The sequence below is a fragment of the Marmota flaviventris genome, chromosome 9 (assembly GCF_047511675.1).
Source record: "Marmota flaviventris isolate mMarFla1 chromosome 9, mMarFla1.hap1, whole genome shotgun sequence".
NCBI lineage: Eukaryota > Metazoa > Chordata > Mammalia > Rodentia > Sciuridae > Marmota > Marmota flaviventris.
Genome location: NC_092506.1, coordinates 93,024,306 through 93,038,530, shown reverse-complemented (window position 1 = coordinate 93,038,530; position 14,225 = coordinate 93,024,306). Strand labels below are relative to the sequence as shown.

The window sequence follows — 14,225 nt, the reverse complement described above, 5'->3', positions numbered from 1 at the left end:
GAGAAGAAACTTTTTAGTGTAAATACATCCCATTTATTGATTCTTGATTTTAATTCTTATGCTACAGGAGTCTTATTAAGGAAATTGGGGCCTAATCCTACATGATAGAGATTAGGGCCTACTTTTTGTTCTATTAGACACAGTGTTTCTGGTTTAATTCCTAGGTCCTTGATCCACTTTGAGTTGAATTTTGTGCATGGTGAGAGATAGGGCTTTTAATTTCATTTTGTTACATATGGATTTCCAGTTTTCCGAGCACCATTTGTTGGAGAAACTATCTTATATCCAATGTATTTTTTGGTGCCTTTGTCTGATATAAGATAATTGTAATTTTGTGCGTTAGTCTCTGTGTTCTCTATTCTGTACCATTGGTCTACCAGTCTATTTTGGTGCCAATACCATGCTGGTTTTGTTACTATTTCTCTGTAGTATAGTTTAAGGTCTGGTGTAGTGATGCCACCTGCTTCACCCTTCTAGCTAAGGATTGCTTTAGCTGTTCTGGGTCTCTTAGTTTTCCAGATGAATTTCATGACTGCTTTTTTTATTTCTATGAGGAATGACATTGGGATTTTGACTGGAATTGCATTAAATCTGTATAGTGCTTTTGGAAGTATGGTCATTTTGATAATATTAATTCTGCCTATCCAAGAGCAAGGTAGATCTTTCCATCTTCTAAGGTCTTCTTTGATTTCTTACTTTAGTTTTCATTGTATAGGTCTTTCACATTTCGTTGATTCCTAAGTATTTTATTTTATTTTTTTGAGGCTATTTTAAATGGGGTAGTTTTCCTCATTTCCCTTTCAGAGGATTTGTCATTGATATACATAAATGCCTTTGATTTATGGGTGTTTTATATTTTATATCTTGCTACTTTGCTGAATTCACTTACTAGTTGTAGAAATTTTCTGGTGGAACTTTTTGAGTCTTCTAGGTATAGAATCATATCATCTGCAAATAGTGCTAATTTGAGTTCTTCTTTTCCTACCCATATCCCTTTAATTTCTTTTGTCTAATTGCTCTGGCTAGTGTTTCAAGAACTATGTTAAATAGAGTGGTGAAACAGGGCATCTCTATCTTGTTCCAGTTTTTAGAGGGAATGCCTTCAATTTTTCTCCATTTAGAATGATGTTGGCCTGGGGCTTAGCATAGATAGCCTTTATGATGTTGAGGTATGTTCCTGTTATCCCTAATTTCTCTAGTGTTTTGAACATAAAGGGGTACAGTATTTTGTTGAATGATTTTTCTGCATCTATTGAGATGATCATATAATTCTTATCTTTAATTAATCTGTTTATGTGATGAATTACATTTATTGATTTCCATATGTTGAACCAACCTTGCATCACTGGGATGAACCCCAATTGATCATGGTGCACAATCCTTTTGATACATTTTTGTATTCGATTTGCCAGAATTTTAATTGAGAATTTTTGTATGTACGTTCATTAGAGATATTGGTCTGAAGTTTTCTTTCTTTGATGTGTCTTTGCCTGGTTTGGGAATCAGGGTGGTATTGATCTCATAGAATGAGTTTGGAAGTGCTGCCTCTTTTTCTATTTCCTGAAATAAATTGAAGAATATTGGTATTAGTTTTTCTTTAAAGTTCTTGCTCTTAAAGAACTTGGCTGTGTATCCATGAGGTCTTGGGCTTTTCTTTGTTGGTAGGCTTCTGATGGCATCTTCTATTTCATCGTTTGATATTGGTCTGTTTAAAATGTGTATATCCTCCTGATTCAATTTGGGCAAATCATATGACTCAAGAAATTTGTTGAAGCCTTTGATATTTTATATTTTATTGGAGTACAAGTTTTCAAAATAATTTCTAATTATCTTCTGTATTTCTGTAGTGTCTGTTGTGATATTTCCTTTCTCATCACATATGTTAGTGATTTGGGTTTTCTCTCTCCTTCTCTTCGTTAGCATGGCTAAAGGTCTGTCAATTTTATTTATTTTTTCAAAGAAACAACTTTTTGTTTTGTCAGTTTTTTCAATTGTTTCTTTTGTTTCAATTCATTGATTTCAGCTCTAATTTTAATTATTTCCTGTCTTCTACTGCTTTTGGTGTTGATTTTTTTCTTCTTTTTTAGGGCTTTCAGATATAATGTTAGGTCATTTATTTGTTGACTTTTCCTTCTTTAAGGAATGAACTCCAGGCAATGAACATTCCTCTTAGTACCGCCTTCATAGTGTTCCAGAGATTTTGATATGTTGTGTCAGTGTTCTCATTTACCTCTAAGAAAAATTTTTAATCTCCTCCTTGACATCGTTTGCAACCCATTGTTCATTCACTAGCATATTATTTAGTCTCCAGATGTTGGAGTAATTTTTATACTATTCAGACATCCCAGTCCTCAAAATCCTAATTTATGCAAAGTACTTGGTTTCACATGTGTTGGGGATGTGAGGGTGGGAGAATGGATGGGGAGAAGAAAAAGAGAAAGAATAAAAATATCAAAGGAAGAAACCAGGATTGTTAATTGTTTTGGTTGGAGATCAGTATTTTTCCTGCTTCCCTTTTCATCCAATAAGTGGGGTTGTCTGTTGTTAGCTGGTATCTCCGCACTCAGGATGGTGAAGGTAACCAGAGTGAGAAGGCTGGTCCTGGTGCAGGGCACCTGGAAGTGAGGTGTGGCACCTGCCAGTCCCTGAAGGGAGACTGTACCTCAAGGGTCTGTTTTTGTATCTGCTAGTATGACTTAAGCAACAGGTCCTATCTCCCTATCTTGGCTGAAGATTTCCAATTCCTGGTCTTTCTGTTAGTCTCCAAAATGTTGCACTCTCTCCTTCTCCCTTACTAGTTCCCAATTAAGGGACCTCTCTCACTGGGGCTCCCATGGGTGGTGCCCTGGTTGCACTGCGCACCATCTCACTGAGAGCTGTTTTGTATTGTGGAGTTACTGTGCTGGGTTACAGGCCGCTGGGGTGAGGGGGGAGTTGGAAACTGGGTACCTGGCCAGCTGGAGTTCCGATCTGGGAGCTTCCCACACCAAAGATGGTGAGGAAGTTGACCCAAGATGGAGGCGGGCTGCTTCCGGCACTGGGGTGTCAGGTCAGGTGGGGGGAGCCAGGCGATGGCGTGCCACGTGTTCAGAGATGAGCTCTGTGGCATGCAGTGTTGTGGCTGTTGGTGGTCTTCAGAGCCTGTGGTATGTCCCCAGGTGCAGGCAGACTACCACACATAGGGGACTATAGTAGTAGCTGCCAAGTTGCAAGATGGAGGCACCTGGGGAATCCTTGGTTGATAGATAGGGGTCCACAGGGGAGTGGCAGCCGGAGTTCCTGTGGGTGGGTAGCAGCTGAGTGTCCTGTGTGGGAGTGGAGCGGAGTCTGGTATTTCTACACTGGTGCTGAGGCAGTGATCCTGCTGAGGCACTTGGGAGCTGGGTGTCAGGAGCCAGGAGTCCTGCTCCAACGCTAAGGCCTGGAACCCTGCAGGGGGCACAGCACTGGTGATTTCTGCGCAGGATCAGCTGTGTAGGGGTCTTCTATCACTCTCAGAGAAGCAGTATTCCCACTAATTGAGATCCGGGTCATGGAGCGACACAGAATGCTGCCTCCCTCTGGCCTGCCATCTTGGATTCCCCTCATTTTCTTTTATTACGGTTATTTTAGACATTAAACAAAATTACTTACTATTCATATTATTCAATATTTTATGTTAGTGCCACAATAGGTAATTTTATCCAAAGGGTGAAAGAAAAAACCTTAGAATAAACTTGTCATGCCTGAAAACAAAATTCAAACATAATGTACAAAATATACTTATATAATCCATATAAGAATTTTCCAGTGCTCTGCATTCATCGAAACAGAATGTTTGAGTTTATTAGAAGACACCAAATAATGAAAGACCAGGTAATGACCCTAAGAGAAAGATCTCTTTAAAAAAATTCTTCAGGAACTGATTTGGTTATTACCATAATTGGAAGTCAGTGGGGGAGAAAACAAAACTATATGGAAATAACATTAATTTGAATAATAATTTGAAGCAATCTCAGGGTCCTACCCTGTTAAAAAAAAATATGGAGTTTCATCCGGTGAGTGGAGTAAAATGGCAAAAGGAAGCATTTCATTTCGTAAATAGGTTACAATCCTCATCTATTGGGTAAATGCTAAGTTTGAGAGAGTTAAATTTTAAATAATAAAATGCTTTAAAAAGAAATGTCATTTTCATAGTTTATTGCTTTGCTATCAAAGGAGAAACATAGAAACTTCTTTCTCAGAGGCTGAGATTCCTCTCATCAGGGGAAACAGGGTTTTTTTGTTTCGTTTTATTTTTTGTTTTTTAAAAAGAGGTGATCCAGAGGAATCCTGTTTCCTCAATTACAGAGGGGAGCCTCAGGGAGGAGAGAGCTTTAGAGAGGAGAGGATCAGCAAGGAGAAGGTCAGGGAGAAGGTTGGAAAGAAGAAAGGAGGGATACAGTTAAAGTACAAAGTGAATCACTGTTATAATGGCAGACTAGACTAGTGGCTAAAATTTCTTCTTGAATAAATTGTTAATCCTATTTGCTTTGGTGAGGGTCACTTTCTTGGAAGATGAAAGCCAGTTATGTTGAAATACTTAGATGACATATCTCTCTATGCATTTGTATATTTCTGTAAGAAACCTTGAGCTTTTTCTCTTCTAATAGGCTCTTCCCTGAAAAAGTAAGGGTAGGAGGCAGAGCACTCTTGCAGGGTGAGCTCATTTCTTGCACTAGGAAGACAACTTTACACTCGAACTCAGGTGATGGGCCTTTTCTATGGGGGCCCTGAGGAGTCCAGTCATCTAAGACTGCGCTACTTGGAGTTGAGTTATTACAGAACCACCTGCCAAGTGCAGGAGACCAGGGGCTAGAAACAGTGGTGCTCACAGCAGATGACAAGCTACAGATGTGGAGGCTGCCCTCTGAGTCAGACTATCAGGCAGCATGGGCTGTCTTCTCTGTTGATTCCCCTTCTCTTTGAATGGAGCCCTTACACAGGCTTATTTGGACGCTTCAGTTGTCTCTCATCTGCTGCAGAACAGAAAGGATGAGGTGGTTCTTCCACCCTGGAGCCAGAGTATTCAAAGAGAAGCATCTTTTCATGGAGGCCACCATGGGACTATCTCTTCCCATTAGTAAAGGGCTTTTTAATTCTGGCTTGTATGTTTTCTAGTACATGCATGAATCCACCTAAATTTCTGCCTTTATTCTTAACTTGGTAGAAAACTTTTAATAGAAACACATCTGCTTGAATAATTCATAAGGGCAGTGGTGTATGAATATAACAATATTATTCAATTTAATTCCAGCTGTGTTCAAATGATCATAAAATCTAGAATTTTTGTACTTAAGGACTCTAAGTAGCAACATTGATAATTCTTACCTGTTCTTATAAAGCAAAGCACTTAAACAATGTGGCAATATATTACCTGAGCTTATAAATCAAGGGGTCACCAAACTTTGGAGAGAACCATCTGGTAGAGGTTTTGGGCTTTGTGATTCATATGATCTCTGTAACAACTATTTAACTTTGCCTTTGGAGTAGGGTGGCAGACAGATACTATATTAAAACAAATGCATGTGGCTTTGCTCCAATAAAACATTACTTATAAGCATGGATGGAAATACAAACTTAGCCACAGACCTTGGTTTGCTGGCTTTTGCTCTGAATAATTTTGTGAAGTAGGTAGCAAGGGTATTCTTATCCATCTTGAAGATAAAGAAGCCAAAATTTGGGCCATTAAACACAAGCCATTGGTCAGCCCCCAGGAAACAAAATGGATAAAACATGGTTTCTCTCCCAAGGACTTGTGCAGTACTACAGTTAATAACCCTTCCTAAACATGTGAGTTTGCACAGTCACTCAGCACTCAGCCTCAGTTTCCTCATCTGAAAAATGGGGAAAGTACCAGTTATATCAACAAAGTTTGTTGTGACAACTAAGTAAAAATGCTATAATATTAAGCTGAGGATATATCTCAGTTGGTGGAGTGCCTGCCTTGCATACACAAGGCCCTAGGTTCAATCCCAATCCCCAGCATTCCCCCCCAAAATGCTGTATATTTGGTCCATACCAAACACTCAATGAATGTTTTATTTTCACTGCATAAAGATCCCACTCCTATGTTTGCTTAGAGAGCTAGAAAAGGTCTCCAAATTCTGGGAATGAGGATTTCAAAAACAAGCTGGCTTCTGCTGTGAGAATAATGGGTAGCAGAGGGAGCAGCATGAATAAGTTCATTGGCATATGGGATGGCACGTCCTATTCTAGGTCATGGTGACTGACAGAGCATGGCAGAAATGCACTGTCTGTAGTGGAGATGCATAAGATGTCGCTAAGGAAAATATAGTGGAAAGGGGCCAAATGCCAGGCTAAGGTTACATGGGCTTTCTACTATAAGACACGGGAAACCTGAAGGGTTCGATGTAGGTAATTATATGACTAGATCTGTATTTTAGAAAAATCCTTCCAGCAGTATTTTAGAAGATGGAAGGGAAGAATATAATGGTTAGTGACATAATTAAAAGGCTACAACACCCCACGTTGGAGATGATGGCTAGAATAAGACAGCGGGAATAGAAAACATTTGAGAGATATTTGGGGATGCTCTATGGAAAAGACTGGGGTATTTTTGTAGATGCAGAATATATCCCAATTAGCCTGCAAGTCATTGAAAGGCAGAAAAGAAGCCTTTCCTCAAAGTGCCTAACTCAGTGCTGGACATCACTGCTTTGTCATTTATTAAATATGTGAATTAGAATCTGGACTAAGACACTTATAGTTTTCTCATCCCCAAAATAAAGATAACAATCATTCTACTGCTTACCTAGCTGTAACAGCCAAAATAACACATACATAATAAAATTACAACCATTGATAAAAGTCATGTCATAAAAATTCTTGACATGAACTAGAATACCTCAAATATTCACCTTTATTTGTTAAAAACCTACTAGATGTGAGCCCACATGCAATAGATCAGCTAAAGATGCTGCATAGCAGGCACCTACACCAGAATTTATTAATTCTGAGGCTGTCTTAGCCTTTTTAATGTATTGTTCAGGCACTTGTGACCAGTCTGCTAATTATACCACCTCTTCTTTTTACTTTAATTCACCTGTTAATTCCCACTGTTAGATCCTTTCTTTGAACTTGACTACCTGAATCAGAAAATGGTCAGGGAAAAGAAGGCAATGAAATAAGATGGAATTCATCCAGTGAGTTAGCTAAAATTAAGCAGCAAAAAAAAAAAAGGAAGAAGAAAAACCATTGCCAAGAATGAGACTTCTTCAATTTTTAATGATTCACATTAGATACTGCACTAATTAGTAAAGATAAATGTATCATTTGCTTAAGTACTTATATACACAAAAACATACACTCCTTCACACAAAACACAACAGAATACATTTTTAAAATTATGTCTTCTATTGACATTTTTCAGTAAAGCAAAATTAAGGCAGCTAAACAATGCTTCATTCCAATTTTGTTACTATATTTTATAATTCTAGGAAGAGGCAAAGAAGCACCCTAATTCTTAAAATCATCTATTTTCAGAAGTGAATATACCAAACATTTCAGATAACTAGTTCTAAAGGTTGGTCTGAAACCTATCCTTTGGTCTTAATTTCTTTAACTAAGAATTCATTTTTGTTAATGGTTCTGGGGATTTAACCCAGGAGCATTCTACATGACCTTACCAAGTTGCCCAGGCTGCCCTCTAACTTGTGAACCTCCTGCCTTATTCTCCCAGGGAAAAAATATGTGTGTGTGTGTGTGTATGTATATATATATATATATATATATATATATATATATATAAATAGGTATAATATCTATAATATATATAGGTATACATCACCATGCCCAGCAAAAATTCAGCGTATTGTGGGAAAGTTTTATTAATGTTTCATAATGCACCATTGGGGGATGAAGTTTAGTGGTAGAGTGCTTTTCTAGTATGTTGAGGCCTTGGGTTCAATCCCCAGTACATAACAAAACAATACATTATGAGATTCTCTAAGATTTTTAAGGTTTTCTTTGACAGCCAGGAATAGTTATTACTCCATATTATTTTCCAACAGTTTTAATATGCCAAATATAAACCTTTACCTCCTCTTTGAACACTCTCCAAGTCACATGAATAAATAATCAGCATTAAGATCTTGGGTAATTTCCCCAGAGAGCTGTTGCTGAAGCAGAAATCAACTTCATCTTGTTTGATGTGTATTAAAAGTCATAAGTGAAAATCTCAGGACACTCTTTGATAAATGTTATTTCTCCTATTGACTTTCAACACACGTGAAACAATCTAAACTTGAGCCAAACATGAGAGCCACAGAAATCACCTCTGATGCTTTCTCAGATTACAAAGTAAACTGGCTTTAAAGTCAACTTCTCATATGACTTTTCTGACAGGAAATTTACCTCCAACCTCTGACGCAGCAAGAGAACTCGGTCTTACCAGCCAGTCACCGTGCCCATGTCTTACTCATCCCCATATCCCCAAAGCCCAGAGTAACACGTAGCACATAGCAGGTGCTTGGCCAGCGTTAGCTGACTTACGTGACAGGCTGAAGTGTATTCAAAGACTAACCTTCAAAAGCATTTCTTCATGTTGGGGATTATCAGAATCATAAGGTTCCCTGCGAAGTTTTTCCACATCTGCGATAAGGTTTCTGTAACCAACGATTTGAAGAAGGCAAGCCTGAAGAGAGATTCCCAACCTAAGGTGTTCAAAAAGAGAGGAAACACCCGTGAGGAAGAAATCAGACACATACTTTGGTTTTTGCTTACATGACATATACATAATAGAACTTTTCATGTAAATAGAATATTCAGGAAATTGTTCAAATATAACCTATTTAATAGAAGCACGGTATTTACTGAAACTTCACACATAGGTAACTTAGAATATGGCTAAAATTTGTCTCCCATTCTGGCTTTTTCTTAAGCTACACTATGACAGTTTGGCTTAAATACAAGGGCACTCTTTATGAAGGTGACTTGAAGTATGTAGAAAATATAGGTAATGATAATGTAGGTAATAATAGGTTCTTAGGGATCATGTAGACCCCCTAGATGAGTATATAAGAATCACTTGAGAAGGATGTATATGAAAGGGTGAGGGAAAAGGTAAGGGGGGAAAGAGAGTGAGAAAGTGCGAGAGCGCCCCCCCACAGGGGCTTTGGGGCAAGAAAATTTCAAAATGAAACAGAAGGAAACAACACTAGCACCACTGCCATCTCTGGGGAGTACACCCAACAGATGAGCCAGTGACAAGAGAAGTCACAGCTTTACAAGATTTCCCAGCACATTCAAACCACTCTTCTTGTCTGAACACACAATCTGCTTTGCTTATTATCAAGTAGTTCAAATTCTGTCCTCTGAGCAGATTCATTTCTATCATTCCCCTGCTCTATCTTCTTATTTTCAAATAGTTTCTTCTAATCTCATTTCCAGGACTCAAAACAATTCCCTATTCCTTCAATTTTCTCTCACAGGACATGGTTTTTAGATGCCCTGTCATCTTGCTGAGCCTGCTCAGAATGAACACTACTTGGTTAACAGCTCCCTGGAGCCATATCACTGAAACAGGAAGCAATCTGGCCACACACAGAGGACCATCACTTCCACTCATCAGAGCACCCTTTCCCTCTTCCTACAACATAGGAGGTAAAACAGAATCTTTCTAAGTAGACACATAATATTATAAGTTCATTAAACAAGTGACTGACTAAGCACCAAGATCTGTTTTACATAAAACTACCATCATCCTATGCAGCCTGTTCTCATTTGTGACATTTTAAAATCTGAGGGTAATACTTCACATTTATTTATTCTTTTTTCTTCCTTCCTTCCTTCCTTCCTTTTTTTTTTTTTTTGGTACTGGGGATTGAACCCAGGGGTACTTTATAACTGAGCCATATCCCGAACACTTTTTTAATATTTTATTTAGAGACAGGGTCTAAACTGAGTTGCTTAGGGCCTCACTAAATTGCTGAGGCTGGTTTAGAACTTTTGATCATCCTGCCTCTGCGTCCTGAGCTGCTGGGATTACAGGGGTGCACTACCATGGTCGACTTCTTTATTTATTCTTTCTAAATTCTTTTTTACTTTTATTTCTTTCTAAATATTTTTTTTAGTTGCAGATGGACACAATACCTTTATTTTATTTGTTTATTTATTTATTTTATGTGGTGCTGGGGATCAAACCCAGTGCCTCATGCATGCTAGGCAAGCGCTTTACCATTGAGCCACAACCCCAGACCCCTCTTTCTAAATACTTTAGTCATGTATTTTTTTGTGGTTCAAAAATGACTGAATGTTGGTAATTTAATCTGATGCTGTCCAATATATTCTTGCTCCTACTTTACTCACTCTGAACATTTTTGTCATAATAGAGGTGGTCATTTTAATCACAGTGATGGTGACACTATCATCATCATGGGGGGGGGTAAATGAGATGCATAGAATTAAGTCTAAAATTGGGGCAAAGGGTCTACTTCTTCAAATATAGAGGAATAGAGGGTAATTTTAGAAAATCCAGAAACACTAAGCTCAAAATTATGTGTTCAATTAAATGGCCTTCATCATGACACTTATTACCATACTAACAAAAACTAAAAAAAAAAAAAATCAAATCCTTGGGCACTTTACCCCTGAACTCTATCTCAAGCTCTTTATATTTTTAATTTTGAGATGGCCTCACTAAATTGCTGAGGCTGGCCTTAAACTTGCAATCCTCCTGCCTCAATCTGCAGAGTCACTGGGACTTCTAGCCAATGACACATTACCTGTCAAGATATTTAAATTTAGGAAAGGGCACAGCAGCATTAGTCATTCAGAAAATCAGTGTAGGACTGAGAAGAGAGTTACTTTTGAGGGAAAGAAGAGGATGAAAAAAAATGAAAGAGGCAGGAACAAGGTTAGTTAGATTTTTTGTAGTAATTTTTAGTACTACTGTGAGCAGCACTTAAAAAGAACGTAATTAAAACAAAGTGAGATTAACAGTAGTAAATCTTTGTGATTTAAAAATGTTTTCCCCAACTCTAACCATCTATTTCTTTATTTGCTTGGAAAAATATTTAATTTTTTTATATCTGGTTCTGTCAATAATAGTACAGGAGAAAAGAAAAGGTTCTGGAAACCACATTGAGATATGAAAACAAACAATGAGACAAACCATGATGAAAAATGCCTAATGCCTATTCCTTTTTCTAAAGGACATGAAAAGAACAGATGTAAAGAATGTTTTCCAATGTAACTTATGTAACTTTCATAGGACAGATAAAGAAAAGACTTGCTATTCAATGTAATCCAATCTGTAAATATGATTAGAAGACTAATATATCCCTTATGCCCAGTTGTAGTCTTAAATTTTTGGTTCAGTCTCATTTAGAATGAACTGCCTTTTTATCACCTTCCCAAAGGAATAAAATACATGTCAGAAGGCTTAAAATACATTTATTGCCCAATTAAGTCAACCTTAATGGCTGAATAAGGGAATGGCAGTTAATAAGGTGAAGTGGCTACAGAAGAATGCTATGGAGAACAGATAGAAATGGAATTTTTGTGACGAGCCCCTGGACAGCTAGTATCTAGAATCCTTACAAGAGGTGGACCTGTGCCAAGCACGCTCTGACACTCCCTTCAACTCCAGCTCCCTGTCTTTGGTAATTAAAAGCCTTTCTCAGAGGTAACATCTAAAGTTCTCATGTACATAGATCTAAAAGACAGTTTGATTGTTACCCACCTAAAACTGTCTCTAAATGTATCTGAATTTGAAATTTATTCTAACCAATGTCCTAAGCCCCAAATTTTACTGAAAAATTGCTGTTCCCCGTGGAAAATATAAAACTAATTTTAAATGTCACGAACACTGCCAAATGCATTTTAATACTTCCAAGATGAGAGGAATAAATTATAAAGTTCTGAAGTCTTCATACAAAAACCATCTCTTCTGCCCACACATGCCTGTCTTCTTGATGAGCAGGTAGGAACTGTCTCCAAGAATATCAGCCTGTTGTGAAGGAATATTCATGAGGGAACTGAAGGAATATTCTAGCAGAATCAGCTTAGGTATAGTTATGATTTGAATGTTTACTGTTAATGTAAAACAGGCATTGAATAGAGCGGATGTCAATGAATGGGCTTCCTTTGTCTCACAGTCCCACGCCAGGAGTATCCCTCGCCCCATTCTCACATTCATTGTGTCTCAGAAGCTAAGCATACACCATAACAGAATTGTCAAGTTCCTGCCAGTTACAAACATGAAAAGGCACCTTTTTTTTTTCTTTATTTTCATCTGAAAGTTGACACACTGCAGATGATTACTTTAGGATGAGAGGGAAGGACAGGGGAGTGGGAAAGAGGGAAGAAGAGAGACAAACAGGTGGCCACATGATTCGTGTTCCAATTTTCAAACATACGAAACATATTCTTACTGTGGATTTATGTCGGGATTAATTTTTTTCAGTTCCATGATGTCGTCTATAGTTTTTTCAATGGCATCAGGGTGAACACTCACTGAAGTCTGCAACAGCTGGAAAATACACTTTGATCAGTTCCCTTTTGGTTAATGCCAATGGCTTGAACAGGGTCTACTGGGATAAAGGCTTCAAGTGTTAGTTCAAGCTTTTGTATGAAGGTGTAAGCTAAAAGCAAATACTGATTTAACCTACTTGAATTCTAACAAATTTGAACTTTTCATGATAAGGTTAGTGCCATTTTCCTGAAAAAGGTAATTGATGTAAAGCAGAAATATATAAGACTTTTGTTTTGTTTTTACTATTGTCATCAGTTTCAATGTTGTATTTTCTTTTCCTCCCTCGATAAAGTCCCCACTGTTAATGGGCATTCTATGACTAAACAGGGAAGAACATTGGAAGAAGTTCTTAAGGATGCAAAAATTAAATATTAAGATAAAATAACCAAACAACTTGAAAAAAAGCTTTTTTTTTTTTTCTTTTATGTGGCTGCTCAACTATGTGCCATAAAGGCTAATGAAGTGACTTCTTTATTTTACTGGGAGACCTTAAAGTTAGTATAAAGTTAAATCATTTGAATAGTGAGGAAATCCTAGAGAGTTAATATTGTTCCTATATTCAAGAAATATTTCACAATGTGAGAAGATATATAAAAAAGGGTTCATTCAACAATGAAACTATAAGTGCCTCACAACTCTGCCTAGAAATTCAAATGTAGAAAGTACAGTGGTTTGTGATGGGCAAATGATTCTTTCTTTTTAGCTTGCATTAGTTTTCAATCAATTTATAATTTTGTTTCTTAAAATTTTTACTTTTTATGATAAGCCTCCTATGCACAGTTGTTGAAAAATAAGGAAACAATTTTACTTACCTTACTTTTAGAATCCCTCAGTGATGTTTCTGTTAAAAATAACAAAAAGTCACTCAAAAATTACCCTTTACAAAAGGCTGAAAATTACTATAATGAAATTAACATTGTGTCCTCACTCCCGTCAACTCTGCATTTTTCTTTTTTTGGCTTACCAATCTTCATGGTTCTAGAAGCTCCAGGTTTGGTATTGTAGCAGATCCGTTGCAGTTCACATCTTCCAGTTAGCTTCCTCATTACAAACTTCAGGCAGCGCCACAAAAACTTACAGTAAAAATACAGGCACACCTGGATCAACATTCTATAAAAAACAAAAGAGAGCACCCTTCCAATAGAACTCTGGAAGAGAACAGAAAGCAGCCACCACCAGCAAGAAAAGCACCCCACAAGAAAATCAGCAATTAGATGTAGGGGTTTGCAGGTGTACATCTGTGACTTTATTTGCAGGAACTACACTTTCTGTATGAAACTCCAGAATCCCCCTTTCTAGAAAGTTTGATATTCCAACAAACTGAGGATGAAGCATTGGAATACTTTGTCCCTCCCTCTGCCTAAAATGTTTTGGAAATAACTAACTGCCTTGCAAACAGAATTCTTCAATATTTTTGTGCTAATGCTGTATCTAATATTAGAGCGGGGGAAGAAAGTCTTTGCCTTTCCCTTGAGTGAACAGCCTCTCAGCTCACCCTTGTTCTTTTCTAGCCCTTCCTAATGGCATTTATTTATTTAGCCACTACCTGTATTTGTTTCTTCCCCCACTTTCATTCTTTCTTCCTTCATCCTGTTCTCCATTAGGCACTGCTGTCCTCCCTGAAGACTTGGCTGTGTGGCCACCTTTTTCTGCCAACCAATCCCAGCATTCATTCCTTGCACTTGTAGGAAGATTTCCCTATCAAGTCACT

The 14,225-nt window shown here is 37.6% G+C and overlaps 1 protein-coding gene across 2 annotated transcripts in view; it reads right to left on the bottom strand.

Moving 5' to 3' along the window:
* Elmod1 (ELMO domain containing 1) overlaps window positions 1–13,623 on the bottom strand; it is a 33,548-nt gene extending 19,925 nt beyond the window's left edge. For both annotated transcript variants that reach the window (XM_027930713.2, XM_071617167.1), the window contains exons 1-4: window positions 13,479–13,623; window positions 13,327–13,355; window positions 12,414–12,511; window positions 8,564–8,693 (exon numbers count right to left, since the gene is read on the bottom strand). In XM_027930713.2, the coding sequence (XP_027786514.2) occupies window positions 8,564–8,693; window positions 12,414–12,511; window positions 13,327–13,355; window positions 13,479–13,623 (402 nt within the window). The remainder of the gene's footprint in view (window positions 1–8,563; window positions 8,694–12,413; window positions 12,512–13,326; window positions 13,356–13,478) is intronic.
* Between the last annotated feature and the right edge of the window lie 602 nt (window positions 13,624–14,225).